The sequence below is a fragment of the Cyanistes caeruleus genome, chromosome 35, assembly GCF_971803275.1.
Source record: "Cyanistes caeruleus chromosome 35, bCyaCae1.hap1.1, whole genome shotgun sequence".
Taxonomy (NCBI): Eukaryota; Metazoa; Chordata; class Aves; order Passeriformes; family Paridae; genus Cyanistes; species Cyanistes caeruleus.
The window spans coordinates 1,025,929-1,048,228 of record NC_141736.1 but is presented as its reverse complement, the minus strand read 5'-3'; the positions used below and the strand labels follow the sequence as shown (position 1 = coordinate 1,048,228).

The following is a 22,300-nucleotide window of genomic DNA, read 5'->3' as shown; positions in this document are numbered from 1 at the left end:
AATCCCAAAAAATCCAAAAAAATCCAAAAAAAATCCCAAAAAAATCCCCAAAAAATCCCAAAAAAATCCCAAAAAAATCCCCAAAAAATCCCAAAAAATCCAAAAAAAATCCCAAAAAAATCCCCCAAAAAATCCCAAAAAATCCCCAAAAAAATCCCCAAAAAATCCCAAAAAATCCCAAAAAAATCTCAAAAAATCCCCAAAAAATTCCCAAAAAATCCCAAAAAAATCCCCAAAAAATCCCAAAAAATCTTTAAAAAATCCCAAAAAAATCCCAAAAATCCCCAAAAAAATCTCAAAAAAATCCCCAAAAAATCCCCAAAAATTTCAAATCTCAAAATCAAAAAATCCCCAAAAAATCCCCAAAAAAATCCCAAAAAAATCCCAAAAAATCCAAAAAAATCCCCAAAAAAATCCCAAAAAATCCCCCAAAAATTCCCAAAAAATCCCCAAAAAATTCCCAAAAAATCCCAAAAAAATCCCCAAAAATCCCAAAAAAATCCCCAAAAATCCCAAAAAATCCCAAAAAATCCCAAATCCCAAATAACTCCCAAATAATCCCCAAGCAGTCCCAGGAAAGGCGGATCCAGGGATTTTTCTCGTAGGAATTCCAACAGGATGAGCTGGGAATTTCCCACCGAGACTTTTCCAGCGGAATTTTGGGAATTCCCAGGATTTTTTTGGGATCCATTCCGTGTTTTCCCCCCTTTTCCCAGGAAAAGGAGAAGAAGTACATGCTCCCTTTGGACAACCTGAAGATCCGGGATGTGGAGAAGGGATTCATGTCCCAAAATCCCAAAAAATCCCAAAAAAATCCCAAAAATTCCCCAAAAAAAAATCCCCAAAAAAGCCCAAAAAAATTCCCAAAAATTCCCAAAAAAATCCCATAAAAATCCCAAAATAATCCCAAAAAATCCCAAAAAAATCCCAAAAAATCCCCAAAAAATCCCCAAAAAAATCCCCAAAAAATCCCTAAAAATCCCAAAAAAATCCCAAAAAAATCCCAAAAAATCCACAAAAAATCCACAAAAAATCTCCAAAAAATCCCAAAAAAATCCCAAAAAATCCCCAAAAAAATCCCAAAAAATCCCAAAATATCCCAAAAAATCCCCAAAAAATCCCAAAAAATCCCAAAAAAATCCCAAAAAATCCCAAAAAATCCCCAAAAAATCCCAAAAAAATCCCCAAAAAATCCCAAAAAAATCCCAAAAAATCCCCAAAAAATCCAAAAAAAATCCACAAAAATTCCCAAAAATTCCCCAAAAAATTCCCCAAAAATCCCAAAAAAATACCAAAAAATCTCAAATACCAAAAAATTCCCAAATAATCCCAAAGCAATCCCAGGAAAGGCGGATCCAGGGATTTTTCTCGTAGGAATTCCAACAGGATGAGCTGGGAATTTCCCACCGAGACTTTTCCAGCGGAATTTTGGGAATTCCCAGGATTTTTTTGGGATCCATTCCGTGTTTTTCCCCCCTTTTCCCAGGAAAAGGAGAAGAAGTACATGCTCCCTTTGGACAACCTGAAAATCCGGGATGTGGAGAAGGGATTCATGTCCCAAAATCCCAAAAAATCCCAAAAAAATCCCAAAAAATCCCCAAAAAATCCCCAAAAAAATTCCCAAAAAAATCCCAAAAAACCCCAAAAAAATCCCATAAAAATCCAAAAAAAATCCAAAAAAAATCCCAAAAAATCCCAAAAAAATCCCAAAAAATCCCAAAAAAATCCCCAAAAAATCCCAAAAAAATCCCAAAAAAATCCCAAAAAATCCCCCAAAAAAATCCCCAAAAATCCCCAAAAAATCCCAAAAAATCCCCAAAAAAATCCCAAAAAAATCCCAAAAAATCCTAAAAAATTTTGAATCTCAAAATCCAAAAAACCCAAAAAAATCCCAAAAAAATCCCCAAAAAATCCCAAAAGAATCTCAAATAATTCCCAAATAATCCCAAAGTAGTCCCAGGAAAGGCGGATCCAGGGATCCTTCCCGGAGCAATTCCAGCATCCTGAACTCCAGAATTCCCAGGATTTTTTTGGGATCCATTCCGTGTTTTTCCCCCCTTTTCCCAGGAAAAGGAGAAGAAGTACATGCTCCCTTTGGACAACCTGAAGATCCGGGATGTGGAGAAGGGATTCATGTCCAACAAACACGTCTTCGCCATCTTCAACACCGAGCAGAGGTCGGGGAAATCCCGGGAAATTCCGGGAAATTCCGGGAAATCCCGGGAAATTCCGGGAAATTCCGGGAAATTCCGGAAAATTCCGGAAAATTCCGGGAAATTCTGGGAAATTCTGGGAAATTCCGGGAAATTCCGGGAAATTCTGGGAAATTCCGGGAAATTCCGGGAAATCCCGGGAAATTCCGGGAAATTCTGGGAAATTCTGGGAAATTCTGGGAAATTCTGGGAAATTCCGGGAAATTCCGGGAAATTCCGGGAAATCCCGGGAAATTCTGGGAAATTCCGGGAAATTCTGGGAAATTCCGGAAAATTCTGGGAAATTCCGGAAAATTCTGGGAAATTCCGGAAAATTCTGGGAAATTCTGGGAAATTCTGGGAAATTCCGGGAAATTCTGGAAAATTCTGGGAAATTCCGGGAAATTCCGGAAAATTCCGGGATTTTCCCCTTTCCCGGGGGGATCCCGGGGTGATCCTGGGGTGAGGGATCCCGGGGTGATCCTGGGGTGATCCTGGGGTGAGGGATCCCAGGGTGATTGATGGATCCCAGGGTGATTGATGGATCCCAGGGTGATTGATGGATCCCGGGGTGATTGATGGATCCCAGGGTGGATCCCAGGGTGATTGATGGATCCCAGGGTGATGGATGGATCCCAGGGTGATTGATGGATCCCAGGGTGAGTGGTGGATCCCAGGGTGATTGATGGATCCCAGGGTGATGGATGGATCCCAGGGTGATCCCAGGGTGATTGATGGATCCCGGGGTGATTGATGGATCCCAGGGTGATTGATGGATCCCAGGGTGGATCCCAGGGTGATTGATGGATCCCAGGGTGATTGATGGATCCCAGGGTGGATCCCAGGGTGATTGATGGATCCCAGGGTGATTGATGGATCCCAGGGTGATTGATGGATCCCAGGGTGATTGATGGATCCCAGGGTGATTGATGGATCCCAGGGTGATGGATGGATCCCGGGGTGATGGATGGATCCCAGGGTGATTGATGGATCCCAGGGTGATTGATGGATCCCGGGGTGATTGATGGATCCCAGGGTGATTGATGGATCCCAGGGTGATTGATGGATCCCGGGGTGATTGATGGATCCCAGGGTGATTGATGGATCCCGGGGTGATCCTGGGGTGATTGATGGATCCCAGGGTGATTGATGGATCCCGGGGTGATCCCGGGTTGATTGATGGATCCCGGGGTGATTGGTGGATCCCGGGGTGATTGATGGATCCCGGGGTGATCCCGGGGTGATTGATGGATCCCAGGGTGATCCCAGGGTGATTGATGGATCCCGGGGTGATTGATGGATCCTGGGGTGATTTATGGATCCCAGGGTGATTGATGGATCCTGGGGTGATTTATGGATCCCAGGGTGATTGATGGATCCTGGGGTGATTTATGGATCCCGGGGTGATGGGTGGATCCCAGGGTGATGGGTGGATCCCGGGGTGATTGATGGATACCGGGGTGATCCCGGGGTGAGTGGTGGATCCCAGGATGAGGGGTGGATCCCAGGGTGATTGATGGATCCCGGGGTGATTGATGGATCCCAGGGTGATGGGTGGATCCCGGGGTGAGTGGTGGATCCCGGGGTGATCCCGGGGTGATTGGTGGATCCCGGGGTGATTGGTGGATCCCGGGGTGATTGATGGATCCCAGGGTGATGGATGGATCCCAGGGTGATTGATGGATCCCAGGGTGGATCCCAGGGTGATTGATGGATCCCAGGGTGATTGATGGATCCCGGGGTGATCCCGGGGTGATTGATGGATCCCAGGGTGATGGATGGATCCCAGGGTGGATCCCAGGGTGATTGATGGATCCCAGGGTGATTGATGGATCCCAGGGTGATTGATGGATCCCAGGGTGATCGATGGATCCCGGGGTGAGTGGCGGATCCCAGGGTGATCCCGGGGTGATGGATGGATCCCAGGGTGATGGGTGGATCCCGGGGTGATGGATGGATCCCGGGGTGAGTGATGGATCCCGGGGTGATGGATGGATCCCGGGGTGAGTGATGGATCCCAGGGTGATTGATGGATCCCGGGGTGATCGATGGATCCCGGGGTGAGTGGCGGATCCCAGGGTGATCCCGAGCTTTGGGGATCCCCAGGAACGTGTACAAGGATCTGCGGCAGATCGAGCTGGCCTGCGATTGCCAGGAGGACGTGGACAGCTGGAAAGCCTCGTTCCTGCGGGCGGGGGTGTACCCCGAGAAGGATCAGGTGGGGATCCCGGGGATCCGCGGGGATCCAGTGCGGGGAAAGCCGGGGGAATCGAAGCCAAGGAAATCTGGGGGGATCCAGGGAATGTGGGGGGATCCCGGGGATCCGCGGGGATCCAGTGCGCGGAAAGCCGGGGGAATCTGGGGGGATCCAGGGAATCTGGGGGGATCCCGGGGATCCGCGGGGATCCAGTGCGGGGAAAGCCAGGGGAATCGAATCCAGGGAAATCCGGGGGGATCCAGGGAATCTGGGGGGGTCCCGGGGATCTGGGGGGATCCCGGGGATCCAGGGGGATCCAGTGCGGAGAAAGCTGGGGGAATCTGGGGGAATCAAAGCCGGGGGAATCCAATCCCTGTCAATCAATCCAATCCTGTCAATCAATCCCTGTCAATCAATGCAATCCCTGTCAATCAATGCAATCCCTGTCAATCAATCCAATCCCTGTCAATCAATGCAATCCCTGTCAATCAATCCCTGTCAATCAATCCAATCCTGTCAATCAATCCAAACCTGTCAATCAATCCAATCCCTGTCAATCAATCCAAACTTGTCAATCAATCCAATCCTGTCAATCAATCCAATCCTGTCAATCAATCCTTGTCAATCAACCACTGTCAATCCAATCCCTGTCAATCAATCCCATCCTGTCAATCAATGCAATCCCTGTCAATCAATGCAATCCCTGTCAATCCAATCCCTGACAATCCCTGTCAATCAATCCCTGTCAATCAATCCCTGTCAATCAGTCCAATCCCTGTCAATCAATCCAATCCTGTCAATCCCTGTCAATGGAATCCAGGGAATTCCGGGCTGGGATCTCTCCCAGATCTCCACGGAAACCCGGAATTCCAGAGGGATCCCGGCAGAATTCCAGAGGGATCCCGGCGGAATTCCGGAGGGATCCCAGTGTCACGCTGGCTGTCTCCCGGTGTCACTCCGGCTGTCTCCCAGTGTAATTCCGGCTGTCTCCCGGTGTCACTCCGGTTGTAATTCCGGTGTCACTCCGGCTGTCTCCCGGTGTCACTCCGGCTGTCTCCCGGGTCACTCCGGGTGTAATTCCGGTGTCATTCCGGGTGTAATTCCGGTGTCAATCCGGGTGCCTCCCGGTGTCACTCCGGGTGTAATTCCGGTGTCACTCCGGCTGTCTCCCGGTGTCAGTCCGGCTGTCTCCCAGTGTAATTCCGGGTGTAATTCCGGCGTCATTCCGGGTGTAATTCCGGTGTCAATCCGGGTGCCTCCCGGTGTCAGTCCGGGTGTCTCCCAGTGTAATTCCGGGTGTAATTCCGGCGTCATTCCGGGTGTAATTCCGGTGTCACTCCGGCTGTCTCCCGGTGTCACTCCGGCTGTCTCCCGGCGTCACTCCGGGTGTAATTCCGGTGTAATTCCGGCTGTCTCCCAGCGTCACTCCGGCTGTCTCTCGGTGTCACTCCGGCTGTCTCCCGGCGTCAGTCCGGCTGTCTCCCGGCGTCAGTCCGGCTGTCTCCCGGTGTCACTCCGGCTGTCTCCCAGTGTAATTCCGGGTGTAATTCCGGCGTCATTCCGGGTGTAATTCCGGTGTCACTCCGGCTGTCTCCCGGTGTCACTCCGGCTGTCTCCCGGTGTAATTCTGGAGAGATCCCGGTGTCACTCCGGGTGTCTCCCGGTGTCACTCCGGGTGTAATTCCGGCGTCACTCCGGCTGTCTCCCGGTGTAATTCCGGCTGTCTCCCGGCGTCACTCCGGGTGTAATTCCGGCGTCACTCCGGCTGTCTCCCGGTGTAATTCCGGGTGTAATTCCGGTGTAATTCCGGGTGTCTCCCGGTGTCACTCCGGGTGTAATTCCGGCGTCACTCCGGGTGTAATTCCGGTGTAATTCCGGCTGTCTCCCGGCGGCGCTGACGCCTTCCCGCTGTTGGCAGACGGAGAGCGAGGAGGGCGCGCAGGAGAACACCTTCTCCATGGACCCGCAGCTGGAGCGGCAGGTGGAGACCATCCGGAACCTGGTGGATTCCTACGTGGGGATCATCAACAAATCCATCCGGGATCTGATGCCAAAGACCATCATGCACCTCATGATCAACAACGTGAGCGGGGGAGGGGACGGGGCGGGGAGGGGAGAGGATGGGGGTGGGGGAGGGGAAATGGGAAATGATGGGGGAGGGGAAATGGGAAAGGATGGGGGTGGGGGAGGGGAAATGATAGGGAGGGGGAGGGGAAATGGGAGAGGATGGGGGTGGGGGAGGGGAAATGATGGGGGTGGGGGTGGGGGAGGGGAAATGATGGGGAGGGGGAGGGGAAATGGGAAATTATGGGGTGGGGGAGGGGAAATAATGGGGGTGGGGGAGGGGAAATAACCGGGAGGGGGAGGGGAAATGGGAAAGGATGGGGGTGGGGGAGGGGAAATGATAGGGAGGGGGAGGGGAAATGGGAAAGGATGGGGAGGGGGGAGGGGAAATAACCGGGAGGGGGAGGGGAAATGGGAAAGGATGGGGAGGGGAAATGATGTGGAGGGGGAGGGGAAATGGGAAATTATGGGGGGTGGGGGAGGGGAAATAACGGGGTGGGGGAGGGGAAATGGGAAATAATGGGGGTGGGGGAGGGGAAATGGGGGTATTCCAACCCCAAAACCCCAACAAACACCCAAAAAACCTCAACAAACACCCAAAAAACCCCAACAACCCCCCAAAACCCCCATTTCCCACCCCAACAAACACCCAAAAAACCCCAATAAACACCCAAAAAACCCCAACAAACACCCAAAAACCCCATTTCCCACCTCAACAAACACCCAAAAACCCCAACAAACACCCCAAAAAACCCAATAAACACCCAAAAAAACCCCAACACCCAAAAAAACCCCAACAAACACCCAAAAAACCCCCAACAAACACCCAAAAACCCCAACAAACACCCAAAACCCCAATTCCCACCCCAACAAACACCCAAAAAACCCAAAAAACACCCAAGAACCCCCATTTCCCACCCCAACAACCCCTGAAACCACCCCTTACACCCCGATTTTTCCAACCCCAAACCCCAACAAACACCCAAAAAACCCCAACAAACACCCAAAAAACCAAAAAAACCCCAACAAACACCCAAAAACCCCAACAAACACCCAAAAAAACCCCAACAAACACCCAAAACCCCAACAAACACCCAAAAACCCCATTTCCCACCCCAACAAACACCCAAAAAACCCCAACAAACACCCAAAACCCCCAACAAACACCCAAAACCCCAACAAACACCCAAAAACCCCATTTCCCACCCCAACAAACACCCAAAAAACCCCAACAAACACCCAAAACCCCCATTTCCCACCCCAACAAACACCCAAAAACCCCAACAAACACCCAAAAAAACCCCAACAAACACCCAAAACCCCCATTTCCCACCCCAACAAATCCTGAAACCACCCCTTACACCTCGATTTTTCCAACCCAAAACCCCAACAAACACCCAAAAAACCCCAACAAACACCCAAAACCCCCATTTCCCACCCAAACCCCCATTTCCCACCCCAACAACCCCCGAAACCACCCCAACAAACACCCAAAAACCCCCATTTCCCACCCCAACAACCCCCCAAAACCCCCATTTCCCACCCAAAAAACCCCCATTTCCCACCCCAACAACCCCCGAAACCACCCCAACAACCCCCCAAAACCCCCATTTCCCACCCCAACAAACACCCAAAAACCCCATTTCCCACCCAAAACCCCCATTTCCCACCCCAACAAACACCCAAAACCCCCATTTCCCACCCCAACAAACACCCAAAAACCCCAAGAAACACCCAAAAAAACCCAACAAACACCCAAAACCCCCATTTCCCACCCAAAAACCCCCATTTCCCACCCCAACAACCCCCCAAAACCCCCATTTCCCACCCCAACAACCCTCCAAAACCCCCATTTCCCACCCCAACAAACACCCCAAACCCCCATTTCCCACCCAAAAAACCCCCATTTCCCACCCAAAACCCCCATTTCCCACCCCAACAACCCCTTACCCCCCAATTTCCCCCCCTCCAAGACCAAGGATTTCATCCACTCGGAGCTGCTGGCTTTCCTGTACTCGTGCTCGGACCAGAACAGCCTGATGGAGGAGTCGGCGGAGCAGGCGCAGCGGCGCGACGAGATGCTGCGCATGTACCACGCGCTGCGCGAGGCGCTGGCCATCATCGGCGACATCAGCACCAGCACCGTCAGCACGCCCGTCCCGCCGCCCGTGGACGACACCTGGCTACAGCCGGCGCACAGGTAATGGGGGGTGGGGGGGGGTTGGGGGTGTTTGAAGGGGGTTTGAGGTGTTTCCTGTGGAGTTTGGGGTGTTTGAAGGGAGTTTGGGGTGTTTGTTGGGGGGTTTGGGGGAGTTGAGAGGGTTTGGAGGGGTTTGGGAGGGGTTTGGGGTGTTTGTTGGGGGGTTTGGGGTGTTTGAAGGGGGTTTGGGGTGGGTTTGGGGGAGTTTGGGGTGTTTCCTGTGGAGTTTGGGGTGTTTGAAGGGGGTTTGGGGTGGGGCTTTGGGGGGTTTGGGGTGTTTGAAGGAGAGTTTGGGGGTTTGGGGTGGGGGTTTGGGGGGTTTGGGGGGGGTTTGGAAGGGTTTGAGAGGGGTTTGGGGGGAGTTTGGGGGGTTTGGGGGGGGTTTGGGGTGTTTGAAGGAGAGTTTGGGGTGTTTGAAGGGGAGTTTGGGGGAGTTTGGGGGGTTTGAAGGGGGTTTGGGGTGGGGGTTTGGGGGGTTTGGGGTGGGGTTTGGGGTGATTGAAGGGTGTTTGGGGGAGTTTGGGGTGTTTGTTGTGGGGTTTGGGGTGTTTGTTGTGGGGTTTGGGGTGTTTGTTGTGGGGTTTGGGGTGTTTGTTGTGGGGTTTGGGGTGTTTGAAGGGGGGTTTGGAGGGGTTTGGGGGGGTTTGGGGGGTTTGAAGGGGGGTTTGGGGTGTTTGAAGGGGGGTTTGGAGGGGTTTGGGGGGGGTTTCCTGTGGAGTTTGGGGTGTTTGAAGGGGGTTTGGGGAAGTTTGGGGGATTTGAGAGGTTTGAGAGGGGTTTGGGGTGTTTGAAGGGAGTTTGAGGGGGGGTTGAGAGGGGTTTGGGGGGGTTTGGGGTGTTTGAAGGGGGTTTGGGGGGTTTGTTGTGGAGTTTGGGGTGGGTTTGGGGTGTTTGAAGGGGGTTTGGGGTGGGGGTTTGGGGGGTTTGGGGTGTTTGAAGGGGGTTTGCAGGGGTTTGAAGGGGGTTTGGGGGGTTTCTTCTGGGGTTTGGGGTGTTTGTTGTGGAGTTTGGGGTGGGTTTGGGGTGTTTGAAGGGGAGTTTGGGGTGATTGAAGGGTGTTTGGGGGAGTTTGGGGTGTTTGTTGTGGGGTTTGGGGTGTTTGAAGGGGGGTTTGGGGTGTTTGAAGGGGGTTTGGGGTGTTTGAAGGGGGTTTGGGGTGTTTGAGAGGGGTTTGGGGGGTTTGAAGGGGGGTTTGGGGGGTTTGAAGGGGGGTTTGGGGGGTTGGAAGGGGGTTTGAGGGGGGTTTGGAGGGGTTTGGGGTGTTTGTTGGGGGAGTTTGGGGTGTTTGAAGGGGGTTTGGGGGGTTTGGGGTGGGGTTTGGGGTGTTTGAAGGAGAGTTTGGGGGGTTTGGGGTGGGGGTTTGGGGGATTTGAGAGGGGTTTGGGGTGTTTGAAGGGGGTTTGGGGTGGGGGTTTGGGGGGTTTGGGGGGGAGTTGGGGGGTTTGAAGGGGGAGTTGGGGGGTTTGAAGGGGGGTTTGGAGGGGTTTGGGGTGTTTGAAGGAGAGTTTGGGGGGTTCGAAGGGGGTTTGAAGGGGGTTTGGAGGGGTTTGAAGGGGGGTTTGGGGGGTTTGGGGGGGAGTTGGGGGGTTTGAAGGGGGGTTTGGGGGTGTTTGGGGTGTTTGTTGTGGGGTTTGGGGTGTTTGCTGTGGAGTTTGGGGTGGGTTTGGGGGGGTTTGGGGGGTTTGAGGGGGGTTTGGGGTGGGGTTTGGGGGGTTTGAAGGGGGTTTGGGGGCTTTGAAGGGGGTTTGAAGGGGGTTTGGGGTGTTTGAAGGAGAGTTTGGGGGGTTTGAAGGGGGTTTGAGAGGGGTTTGAAGGGGGGTTTGGGGTGTTTGTTGGGGGGTTTGGGGTGGGTTTGGGGTGGTTTGGGGGGTTTCTTCTGGGGTTTGGGGTGTTTGTTGTGGAGTTTGGGGTGGGTTTGGGGTGGTTTGGGGGGTTTCTTGTGGGGTTTGGGGTGTTTCCTGTGGAGTTTGGGGTGGGTTTGGGGTGTTTGAAGGGGGTTTGGGGTGTTTGTTGGGGGTGTTTGGGGGGTTTCCTGTGGAGTTTGGGGTGTTTGAAGGGGAGTTTGGGGTGATTGAAGGGTGTTTGGGGGAGTTTGGGGTGTTTGTTGTGGGGTTTGGGGTGTTTGTTGTGGGGTTTGGGGTGTTTGAAGGGGGGTTTGGAGGGGTTTGGGGGGGTTTGGGGGGTTTGAAGGGGGGTTTGGGGTGTTTGAAGGGGGGTTTGGAGGGGTTTGGGGGGGGTTTCCTGTGGAGTTTGGGGTGTTTGAAGGGGGTTTGGGGTGATTGAAGGGTGTTTGGGGAAGTTTGGGGGGTTTGAGAGGTTTGAGAGGGGTTTGGGGTGTTTGAAGGGAGTTTGAGGGGGGGTTGAGAGGGGTTTGGGGGGGTTTGGGGTGTTTGAAGGGGGTTTGGGGGGTTTGAAGGAGAGTTTGGGGGGTTTGAAGGGGGTTTGGGGGGTTTGGGGGGGGTTTGGGTGTTTGAAGGGGGTTTGGAGGGGTTTGAGAGGGGTTTGGGGTGTTTGAAGGGAGTTTGAGGGGGGGTTGAGAGGGGTTTGGGGGGGTTTGGGGTGTTTGAAGGGGGTTTGGGGGGTTTGTTGTGGAGTTTGGGGTGGGTTTGGGGTGTTTGAAGGGAGTTTGGGAGGGGTTTGGGGTGGGTTTGGGGGAGTTTGGGGGGTTTGGGGTGGGGTTTGGGGTGTTTGAAGGGGGTTTGGGGTGGGGGTTTGGGGGGTTTGGGGTGGGGTTTGGGGTGTTTGAAGGGGGTTTGGGGTGTTTGAAGGGGGTTTGGGGTGTTTGTTGTGGGGTTTGAGAGGGGTTTGGGGTGATTGTTGGGGGGTTTGGGGTGTTTGAAGGGGGGTTTGGGGGGTTTGAAGGGGGGTTTGGGGTGTTTGAGAGGGGTTTGGGAGAGTTTGGGGGGGGTTTGGGGTGTTTGAAGGGGCTTTGGGGTGAGTTTGGGGTGGTTTAGGGTGTTTGAAGGGAGTTTGGGGTGAGTTTGGGGGAGTTTGGGGGGTTTGGGGTGTTTGTTGTGGGGTTTGGGGTGTTTGCTGTGGAGTTTGGGGTGGGTTTGGGGGGTTTGAGAGGGGTTTGGGGTGGGTTTGGGGGAGTTTGGGGGGTTTGGGGTGGGGTTTGGGGTGTTTGAAGGGGGTTTGGGGTGGGGGTTTGGGGGGTTTGGGGTGGGGTTTGGGGGCTTTGAGAGGGGTTTGGGGTGTTTGAAGGGGGTTTGGGGTGGGGGTTTGGGGTGTTTCCTGTGGGGTTTGGGGGCTTTGAAGGGGGTTTGGGGTGTTTGAAGGGGGTTTGGGGTGTTTGCTGTGGGGTTTGGGGTGTTTGAAAGGTGTTTCAGGGGGGGTTGAGAGGGTTTGGGGGGGGTTTGGGGTGTTTGTTGGGGGATTTGGGGTGTTTGAAGGGGGGTTTGGGGGGGGTTGGTGTGTTTGAAGGGGGTTTGAGGTGTTTGTTGTGGGTTTTGGGGTATTTGTTGGGGGGTTTGGGGTGTTTCCTGTGGGGTTTGGGGTATTTGTTGGGGGGTTTGGGGTGTTTGAGAGGGGTTTGGAGGAGTTTGGGGTGTTTGTTGTGGGGTTTGGGGTGTTTGAGAGGGGTTTGGAGGAGTTTGGGGTGTTTGTTGTGGGGTTTGGGGTGATTGAAGGGTGTTTCAGGGGGGGTTGAGAGGGTTTGGAGGGGTTTGGAGGGGTTTGGGGTGTTTCCTGTGGGGTTTGGGGTGTTTGTTGGGGGGTTTGGGGTGTTTGAAGGCAGTTTGGGGTGTTTGCTGTGGAGTTTGGAGGGTCTGAGGGGCGTTTGAGGGGGTTTGGGGGGGTTTGGGGTGTTTGAGAGGGGTTTGGGGTGTTTGACCGATCCCGTTCCCGGTGACCGATCCCAATCCCATTCCCGATTCCCGGTGACCAATCTGGATCCCATTCGCAGTGACCAATCCCATTCCCGATCCCGGTGACCAATCCCGATCCCAATCCCGATCCCATCCCCGGTGACCAATCCCATTCCCGATCCCGGTGACCAATCCCGATCCCAATCCCGATCCCATCCCCGGTGACCAATCCCATTCCCGATTCCCAGTGACCAATCCCGATCCCATTCCCGGTGACCTATTGGGATCCCATTCCTGCTCCCGGTGACCGATCGGGATCCTGGTGACCGATCCAGATCCCAGTGACTGATCGGGATCCCGTTCCCGGTGACCAATCTGGATCCCGATCCTGGTGACCGATTGGGATCCCGGTGACCAATCCGGATCCCATTCCCGATCCCGGTGACCGATCTGGATCCCGTTCCCGATCCCATTCCCGGTGACCGATCCCGATCCCAATGACCGATCCCATTCCCGATCCCATTCCCGATCCCGGTGACCGATCTGGATCCCGTTCCCGATCCCATTCCCGATCCCAGTGACCGATCGGGATCCTGGTGACCGATCCAAATCCCATTCCCGATCCCGGTGACCGATCTGGATCCCATTCCCGATCCCGGTGACCGATGTGGATCCCGTTCCCGTTTCAGCCCCCCCGCCCAGCGCCGCCCGCCCTCGGCTCTGCTCCCCCCGGGCCGCCCCCCGTCCCGATCCCGGTGACCGATCCCAATCCCGATCCCATTCCCGATCCCGGTGACCGATCCCGGTGACCGATCCCAATCCTGATCCCATTCCCGATCCCGGTGACCGATGTGGATCCCATTCCCGATCCCATTGACCGATGTGGATCCCATTCCTGATCCCGGTGACCGATGTGGATCCCGTTCCCGTTGCAGCCCCCCTGCCCAGCGCCGCCCGCCCTCGGCTCTGCTCCCCCCGGGCCGCCCCCCGTCCCGATCCCAGTGACTGATCCCGATCCCGATCCCATTCCCGATCCCGGTGACCGATGTGGATCCCATTCCCGATCCCAGTGACCGATGTGGATCCCGTTCCCGTTGCAGCCCCCCTGCCCAGCGCCGCCCGCCCTCGGCTCTGCTCCCCCCGGGCCGCCCCCCGTCCCGATCCTGGTGACCGATCCCAATCCTGATCCCATTCCCGATCCCGGTGACCGATGTGGATCCCGTTCCCGATCCCGGTGACCGATCCCGGTGACCGATCCCGATCCCGGTGACCGATGTGGATCCCGGTGACCGATGGGGATCCCGTTCCCGTTTCAGCCCCCCCGCCCAGCGCCGCCCGCCCTCGGCTCTGCTCCCCCCGGGCCGCCCCCCGTCCCGATCCCGGTGACCGATCCCGATCCCGATCCCATTCCCGATCCCGGTGACCGATCGGGATCCCGTTCCCGATCCCGGTGACCGATCCCATTCCCGATCCCGTTCCCGATCCCGGTGACCGATCCCAATCCCGATCCCATTCCCGATCCCGGTGACCGATGTGGATCCTGTTCCCGTTTCAGCCCCCCTGCCCAGCGCCGCCCGCCCTCGGCTCTGCTCCCCCCGGGCCGCCCCCCGTCCCGATCCCAGTGACCGATCCCAATCCCGATCCCATTCCCGATCCCGGTGACCGATCTGGATCCCGGTGACTGATCTGGATCCCGTTCCCGTTTCAGCCCCCCCGCCCAGCGCCGCCCGCCCTCGGCTCTGCTCCCCCCGGGCCGCCCCCCGTCCCGATCCCAGTGACCGATCCCGATCCCATTCCCAATCCCGGTGACCGATGTGGATCCCGGTGACCGATGTGGATCCCGTTCCCGTTTCAGCCCCCCTGCCCAGCGCCGCCCGCCCTCGGCTCTGCTCCCCCCGGGCCGCCCCCCGTCCCTTCGGGCCCCGGGGCCGCCGCTGCTGCCCCTGCCCGGGGGGGCCCCGGCCGCGCCCCCCATCCCGTCCCGCCTGGGCCCCTTCGGCAGCGCCAGCGACCCCTTCCCGGCCCCGCCCCAGATCCCAGCCCGGCCCGCACGGATCCCGCCCGGAATCCCGCCCGGAGTGCCCAGGTGAGGGGGGATCCGCTGGGATCGGGTGGGCTGGGAGCCATTGGGATGGGCTGGGATCCGCTGGGATCCTCTGGGATCCGCTGGGTTTGGGGTCACATTGGGATGGGCTGGGATCCGCTGGGATCGGGTGGGCTGGGAGCCACTGGGATCCACTGGGATTGGGTGGGATCCGCTGGGATCGGGTGGGTTTGGGGTCACACTGGGATGGGCTGGGATCCACTGGGATCGGGTGGGATCTGCTGGGTTTGGGGTCACACTGGGATGGACTGGGATCCACTGGGATCAGGTGGGATGGGGTCACACTGGGATCCACTGGGATGGGCTGGGATCCACTGGGGTCACACTGGGATGTGGGGGGGGGAATCCGCTGGGACTGGGTGGGACCCATTTGGACCGGGTGGGATCCACTGGGGTGGGGTCACGCTGGGATGGGAGGGATCTGCTGGGATCCACTGGGGTGGGGTGGCATGCACTGGGTTCACGCTGGGGTTGGCTGGGATCCACTGGGATCCCTCGGGGATCTGACCCCGTTGCCCACAGGAGGCCCCCGGCGGCCCCGAGCCGCCCGACCATCATCCGCCCGGCCGAGCCCTCCCTGCTGGATTAACGTGGGATCCACTGGATCACCCCCGGCCCTCCCCCGCGGGGACACGGGGACAGCCCGGCCCCGCCCCCCGGGGCTGAGCCTGATCCCGATCCCGGATCCTGGGGCTGATCCCAGAGCCTGGGGCTGATCCCGGATCCTGGGGCTGATCCCGATCCTGATCCCGGAGCCTGGGGCTGATCCCGGATCCTGATCCCGGATCCTGGGGCTGATCCCGATCCTGACCCTGGGGCTGATCCCAGATCCTGTGGCTGATCCTGAACCCTGGAACTGATCCCGATCCTGATCCCGGAGCCTGGGGCTGATCCTGAATCCTGGGGCTGATCCCAGAGCCTGGGGCTGATCCTGGATCCTGGGGCTGATCCTGAACCCTGGAACTGATCCCGATCCTGATCCTGGGGCTGATCTCAGATCCTGGGGCTGATCCTGAACCCTGGAACTGATCCCGATCCTGATCCCAGAGCCTGGGGCTGATCCTGACCCTGATCCTGGGGCTGATCCCAGAGCCTGGGGCTGATCCCGGATCCTGGGGCTGATCCCGGATCCTGGGGCTGATCCTGAACCCTGGAGCTGATCCCGATCCTGATCCCGGAGCCTGGGGCTGGTCCCGATCCCAGAGCCTGGGGTTGATGCCGGAGCTGATCTGGGATTCTGGGGCTGATCCCAGATCCCTGGGGCTGATTCTGGGGCTGATCCTGGATTCCAGGGCTGATCCCAGGGCTGATGCCAGGGCTGATCCCAGCTCCGATCCCAGATCCCAGCTCCGATCCCAGGGTCGATCCCAGATCCCAGGGCTGATCCCAGCTCCGATCCCAGCTCCCAGGGCTGATCCCAGGGTCGATCCCAGCTCCCAGGGCTGATCCCAGGGCTGATCCCAGGGTCGATCCCAGATCCCAGGGCTGATCCCAGCTCCGATCCCAGATCCCAGGGCTGGTCCCAGGGCTGATCCCAGCTCCGATCCCAGATCCCAGGGCTGGTCCCAGCAGCTGATCCCGGCCGGGGCAGCTCCGAATTTTGGGGGGGGTTGGGTTGGGGGGAGGGGAACTTTGCACTTTGTCAGAATTCCCGGAGCTCCCGGTGTGGGGGGAGGGGCTGACGGTCCCATCCCAACCTTCCTCCTCCTCCTCCTCCTCCTCCTCTTCCTCCTCCTCTTCCTCCTCCTCTTCCTCCTCCTCCTCCCCAGCAATTCCACATTAACATATTCCCAAAAAAAAAAACCAAACTCACAAAATTCCGGAATTCTCCCCCCAAAACCCCTCCCCCGCCGCCCTCCGGGGGTCGTTTTTTTTTGATCGGAATTATTTTTATTTTTATTATTTTAATTTTTTTTGGGGGGGGAGGGGGGAGAATTTCGGGGTTTTTTAGGGCTGGAAAAGCGGGGGGAAAAAAAAAAAAAAATAATTCCTGGAATTCCCCAATGAATTCCCAATTTTTTTCCCTGAGAACCTCAGGAATTTCCTCTGGGGAATAACCCCGAGGATGAGGAAGATGAGGAGGAAGCTCTGCCCAAGGTGGTGGGGGGGGGGGAAGGATCCAAATCCCAGGAATTTGGGGAAAATTCCCAGATCGGGAATTTATTCTGGAAACTTCTCCCCCTTTTTTTTTTTTTTTTTCTCCCCCCTCTCCCCCCAGCCGAGGTTGTAAATATTTTTACAGACTTGTATTAATTGTATAAAAAAAAAAAACAAAACAAAAACGAAACGACAACAAAAAAAAAACCACAAAAAAACCCACAAAAAAAAGGAAAAAATACAAAAAAAAAAAGGAAAAAAATACAAAAAAAAAGGTGAAAAAATACAAAAAAAAAAGGAAAAAAATACAAAAAAAAAAAAGGAAAAAAAATACAAAAAAAAACCAAACTAAGAAAAAAAAAATTAAAAAAATTAAGAATTCCTGGCCCAGCAATAATGTGGATTTTTCCAACCCCTCCCCCGGCCCCGGTGCCTTAATGACCCCCCGGCTCGGGGGGGGCCAATTAATCCAATTAACGAGCCGGGGGCGGTTTTTTGGGGGGGGTCCCCCCGAAGTGCCTCCGCTCCGCGTCCCATTAATGAACTAAAAACAGGCAAAAAAAAAATCCGAATAAAGGGAAAAAAAAAATATTAAAGAGTGAAGTTTGTGGAATTTTGAGGGTTCTGAGGGGGGTTGGGGGTTTTATGGCTCCGCATTCTCACCGGGATCCATCCCTGTCCTGCTGTCGTTGTCCGGGATTTTGTGGATAATGATTAAAAAAATTCCCAAAGTTTAATTTATTGGCGTCGTAGGGGGAGCTGCGGGATCCTTCCCTCACAAATTCCGGGAGCTGAGATTCCCTCAGGGGTAAAACCCGGTGAAGGATTCGCCCCAAATCTTCGTCTCTCCTTCCGAACCCTCTCCGGAATCCGCGGGGAAAGTTCGGGAAAAAAAATCCTTCGGGAAAAAAATTCCTTCGGGATCAAAATTCCTTCGGGATCCGCCGCGACCGCCGCCATCGCCCCTGAGGGAGGCTCCGGCCAGGGCTGCCCGCGGCGCCGCCTGAGGCGGGATTTCACCCCGCCTAACGGAGATCTCGGTGGCGGACCCCGCTGACGGATCCCGCTGACGGATCCCTGCGGCGGATCCCCGTGGCGGATCCCGGAGGATCCGCCCGGAGGATCCTCCCGCTCTTTGATCCCGGAGTTTTTCAGGCGGCGCCGAGGCCGCCCCTGAGGCGCGGGGTCCTTCCCACCCTTCCCTGAGGCGCGGGGTCCTTCCCGCCCTCACCCCAAAACCTCTGCGCTCATTGGCTGCTTCTTCGCGGTTCCCGAGCTCTGATTGGTCAGCGCGAATTTGGCTCCGCCCCCCCGGGGGTGGCGAGCGCCGCCTAGCGGAGCCGGGCTCAAATCCCCCAGACCCCCAAATTCACCCCCAGACCCCCCAAATCCACCCCCAAATCCACCCCAGACCCCCCAAATCCACCCCCAGACCCCCAAATCCACCCCCAGACCCCCCAGATTCACCCCAGACCCCCCAAATCCACCCCCAGACCCCCCAAATTCACCCCCAGACCCCCCAGATTCACCCCCAGACCCCCCAAATCCACCCCCAGACCCCCCAAATTCACCCCCAGACCCCCCAAATTCACCCCCAGACCCCCCAGATTCACCCCCAGACCCCCCAGATTCACCCCCAGACCCCCCCAGATTCACCCCCAGACCCCCCCAAATTCACCCCCAGACCCCCCAAATTCACCCCCAGACCCCCCAGATTCACCCCCAGACCCCCCAGATTCACCCCCAGACCCCCCCAGATTCACCCCCAGACCCCCAAATTCACCCCCAGACCCCCCAAATTCACCCCCAAATCCACCCCCAGACCCCCCAGATTCACCCCAGACCCCCCAGATTTACCCCCAGACCCCCCAAATCCACCCCCAGACCCCCCAGATTCACCCCCAGACCCCCAAATTCACCCCCAAACCCCCCAAATCCACCCCAGACCCCCCAGATTCACCCCAGACCCCCCAAATCCACCCCCAGACCCCCCAAATTCACCCCCAGACCCCCCAAATCCACCCCCAGACCCCCCCAGATTCACCCCCAGACCCCCAAATCCACCCCCAAATCCACCCCCAGACCCCCCAAATCCACCCCCAGACCCCCAAATCCACCCCCAAATCCACCCCCAGACCCCCCAAATCCACCCCAGACCCCCAAATCCACCCCCAGACCCCCCAGATTCGCCCCAGACCCCCAAATCCACCTCAGACCCCCCAAATCCACCCCCAGACCCCCCAAATCCACCCCCAGACCCCTAATTCCCAGTTTCCCATTCCCACTGTCCCATTCCCGCTGTCCCATTCCCAGTTTCCCATTCATTCCCAGTTTCCCATTCCCAGTTTCCCATTCCCATTCCCAGTTTCCCATTCATTCCCAGTTTCCCATTCCCAGTTCCCCATTCCCAGTTCCCCATTCCCAGTTTCCCATTCATTCCCAGTTTCCCATTCCCAGTTTCTCATTCCCAGTTCCCCATTCCCAGTTTCCCATTCCCAGTTCCCCATTCCCAGTTTCCCATTCCCAGTTTCCCATTCCCAGTTCCCCATTCCCAGTTCCCCATTCCCAGTTTCCCATTCCCAGTTTCCCATTCATTCCCAGTTCCCCATTCCCAGTTTCCCATTCCCAGTTTCCCATTCCCGGTTTCCCATTCATTCCCGGTTTCCCATTCCCAGTTTCCCATTCATTCCCAGTTTCCCATTCATTCCCAGTTTCCCATTCATTCCCAGTTTCCCATTCCCAGTTCCCCATTCCCAGTTTCCCATTCCCAGTTTCCCACTCCCATTCCCAGTTTCCCATTCCCAGTTTCCCATTCCCAGTTTCCCATTCCCGGTTTCCCATTCATTCCCAGTTTCCCATTCCCAGTTTCCCATTCCCGGTTTCCCATTCATTCCCAGTTTCCCATTCCCAGTTCCCCATTCCCGGTTTCCCATTCCCAGTTTCCCATTCCCAGTTTCCCATTCATTCCCAGTTTCCCATTCATTCCCAGTTCCCCATTCCCAGTTTCCCATTCCCAGTTTCCCATTCCCAGTTCCCCATTCATTCCCAGTTTCCCATTCCCAGTTTCCCATTCCCAGTTTCCCATTCCCATTCCCAGTTTCCCATTCATTCCCAGTTTCCCATTCCCAGTTTCCCATTCCCAGTTTCCCATTCCCAGTTTCCCATTCCCGGTTTCCCATTCATTCCCAGTTTCCCATTCCCGGTTTCCCATTCCCAGTTTCCCATTCCCAGTTTCCCATTCCCAGTTTCCCATTCCCATTCCCATTCCCAGTTTCCCATTCCCAGTTTCCCAGTTTCCCATTCCCAGTTTCCCATTCCCAGTTTCCCATTCCCATTCCCAGTTTCCCATTCCCGGTTTCCCATTCCCAGTTTCCCATTCCCGGTTTCCCATTCCCAGTTTCCCATTCCCATTCCCAGTTTCCCATTCCCAGTTTCCCATTCCCATTCCCAGTTTCCCATTCCCAGTTTCCCATTCCCATTCCCAGTTTCCCATTCCCAGTTTCCCATTCCCATTCCCAGTTCCCCATTCCCAGTTCCCCATTCCCAGTTTCCCATTCATTCCCAGTTTCCCATTCCCAGTTTCTCATTCCCAGTTCCCCATTCCCAGTTTCCCATTCCCGGTTTCCCATTCCCAGTTTCCCATTCCCAATTCCCCATTCCCAGTTTCCCATTCCCAGTTTCCCATTCCCAGTTTCCCATTCCCAGTTTCCCATTCCCATTCCCAGTTTCCCATTCCCAGTTTCCCATTCCCATTCCCAGTTTCCCATTCCCATTCCCAGTTTCCCATTCCCAGTTTCCCATTCCCGGTTTCCCATTCCCAGTTTCCCATTCCCATTCCCAGTTCCCCATTCCCAGTTCCCCATTCCCAGTTTCCCATTCATTCCCAGTTTCCCATTCCCAGTTTCCCATTCCCAGTTTCCCATTCATTCCCAGTTTCCCATTCCCAGTTTCCCATTCCCAGTTTCCCATTCCCAGTTTCCCATTCATTCCCAGTTTCCCATTCCCAGTTTCCCATTCCCAGTTCCCCATTCCCGGTTTCCCATTCCCAGTTTCCCATTCCCATTCCCACTTCCCCATTCCCAGTTTCCCATTCCCAGTTTCCCATTCCCATTCCCAGTTTCCCATTCCCATTCCCAGTTTCCCATTCCCAGTTTCCCATTCCCATTCCCAGTTTCCCATTCCCATTCCCAGTTTCCCATTCCCAGTTTCCCATTCCCATTCCCAGTTTCCCATTCCCATTCCCAGTTTCCCATTCCCGGTTCCCCATTCCCGGTTTTCCCTCGCTCCCGCCAGGTGGCGCACTCTTCCCGCCACCTCTCTGTGGGCGTGGCCTAAGCGTTGATGGGCGTGTCATCATACGGGCGTGGCTGTGCCAGAGTGGGCGTGTCCCGAGGTCGGAGTGGGCGTGGTCCGGGGTCGGTGTGGGCGTGTCCCGGGTCGGGGGGGGCGTGGCCCCGTGTGGGCGGGGCGCGGCGCGGTCCAAGATGGCCGCGGTGTCGGTGTTCCCCGGCGTGCGGCTCCTCACGGTCGGGGACGCGAACGGGGAGATCCAGCGGCACCAGGAGCAGCAGCCGCTCCGCCTCGAGGTCCGCACCGGCCCCGACAGCGCCGCCATCGCCCTCTACGGCCGTGAGTGCTCCCGGGGCGGCCGAGAGGGGCGGGGGGCCCGGCGGGGGAGGGGGATGTGGGGAGCTGAGGGGTCTGAGGGGATGGGGGAGGGGCCCTGAGGGGGAAGGAGGCCCTGAGGGGTCGCTGAGGATGGGGAGGGGTCGGGAAGAAACCCTGAGGGGGAAGGAGGCCCTGAGGGGTCGGTGAGGAGCTGGGGGGGCCCTGAGGGGTCGGTGAGGAGCTGGGGGGGCCCTGAGGGGTCTCTGAGGATGAAGAAGGGTCAATGAGGATGAGGAGGGGTCGGGAAGGGACCCTGAGGGGTCGCTGGGGAGCTGGGGGGGCCCTGAGGGGTCGGTGAGAATGAGGAGGGGTCGGTGAGGATGAGGAGGGGTCGGTGAGGATGAGGAGGGGTCGGTGAGGATGAGGAGGGGTCGGTGAGGATGAGGAGGGGTCTGGAAGGGACCCTGAGGGCTCCGTGAGGAGCTGAGGGGCCCTGAGGGGTCTCTGAGGATGAAGAGGGGTCAATGAGGATGAGGAAGGGTCGGGAAGGGACCCTGAGGGCTCCGTGAGGACCTGGAGGGGCCCTGAGGGGTCGGTGAGGATGAGGAGGGGTCGGTGAGGATGAGGAGGGGTCAATGAGGATGAGGAAGGGTCGGGAAGGGACCCTGAGGGGTCAATGAGGAGCTGAGGGGGCCCTGAGGGGTCGGTGAGGATGAGGAGGGGTCTCTGAGGATGAAGAAGGGTCAATGAGGATGAGGAGGGGTCGGGAAGGGACCCTGAGGGCTCCGTGAGGACCTGGAGGGGCTCTGAGGGGTCGGTGAGGATGAGGAGGGGTCGGTGAGGATGAGGAGGGGTCAATGAGGATGAGGAAGGGTCGGGAAGGGACCCTGAGGGGTCAATGAGGAGCTGAGGGGGCCCTGAGGGGTCGGTGAGGATGAGGAGGGGTCTCTGAGGATGAAGAGGGGTCAATGAGGATGAGGAGGGGTCGGGAAGGGACCCTGAGGGCTCCGTGAGGACCTGGGGGGGCCCTGA

The 22,300-nt window shown here is 56.5% G+C and overlaps 2 protein-coding genes across 4 annotated transcripts in view; both read left to right on the top strand.

The window, feature by feature from the left end:
* DNM2 (dynamin 2) overlaps positions 1-17,256 on the top strand; it is a 78,660-nt gene extending 61,404 nt beyond the window's left edge. For all 3 annotated transcript variants that reach the window (XM_086871363.1, XM_086871362.1, XM_086871361.1), the window contains 6 exons: positions 2,068-2,177; positions 4,299-4,410; positions 6,308-6,472; positions 8,427-8,653; positions 14,315-14,545; positions 15,086-17,256. In XM_086871363.1, coding sequence (XP_086727489.1) covers positions 2,068-2,177; positions 4,299-4,410; positions 6,308-6,472; positions 8,427-8,653; positions 14,315-14,545; positions 15,086-15,152 — 912 coding nt within the window. In that variant the 3' untranslated portion in view covers positions 15,153-17,256. The remainder of the gene's footprint in view (positions 1-2,067; positions 2,178-4,298; positions 4,411-6,307; positions 6,473-8,426; positions 8,654-14,314; positions 14,546-15,085) is intronic.
* Positions 17,257-21,020: 3,764 nt separating this feature from the next.
* The window catches only part of CARM1 (coactivator associated arginine methyltransferase 1), a 50,870-nt gene continuing 49,590 nt past the window's right edge, over positions 21,021-22,300 (top strand). Inside the window, exon 1 of the mRNA XM_086871387.1 lies at positions 21,021-21,289. Within this exon, the coding sequence (XP_086727513.1) occupies positions 21,145-21,289 (145 nt within the window). The 5' untranslated portion in view covers positions 21,021-21,144. The remainder of the gene's footprint in view (positions 21,290-22,300) is intronic.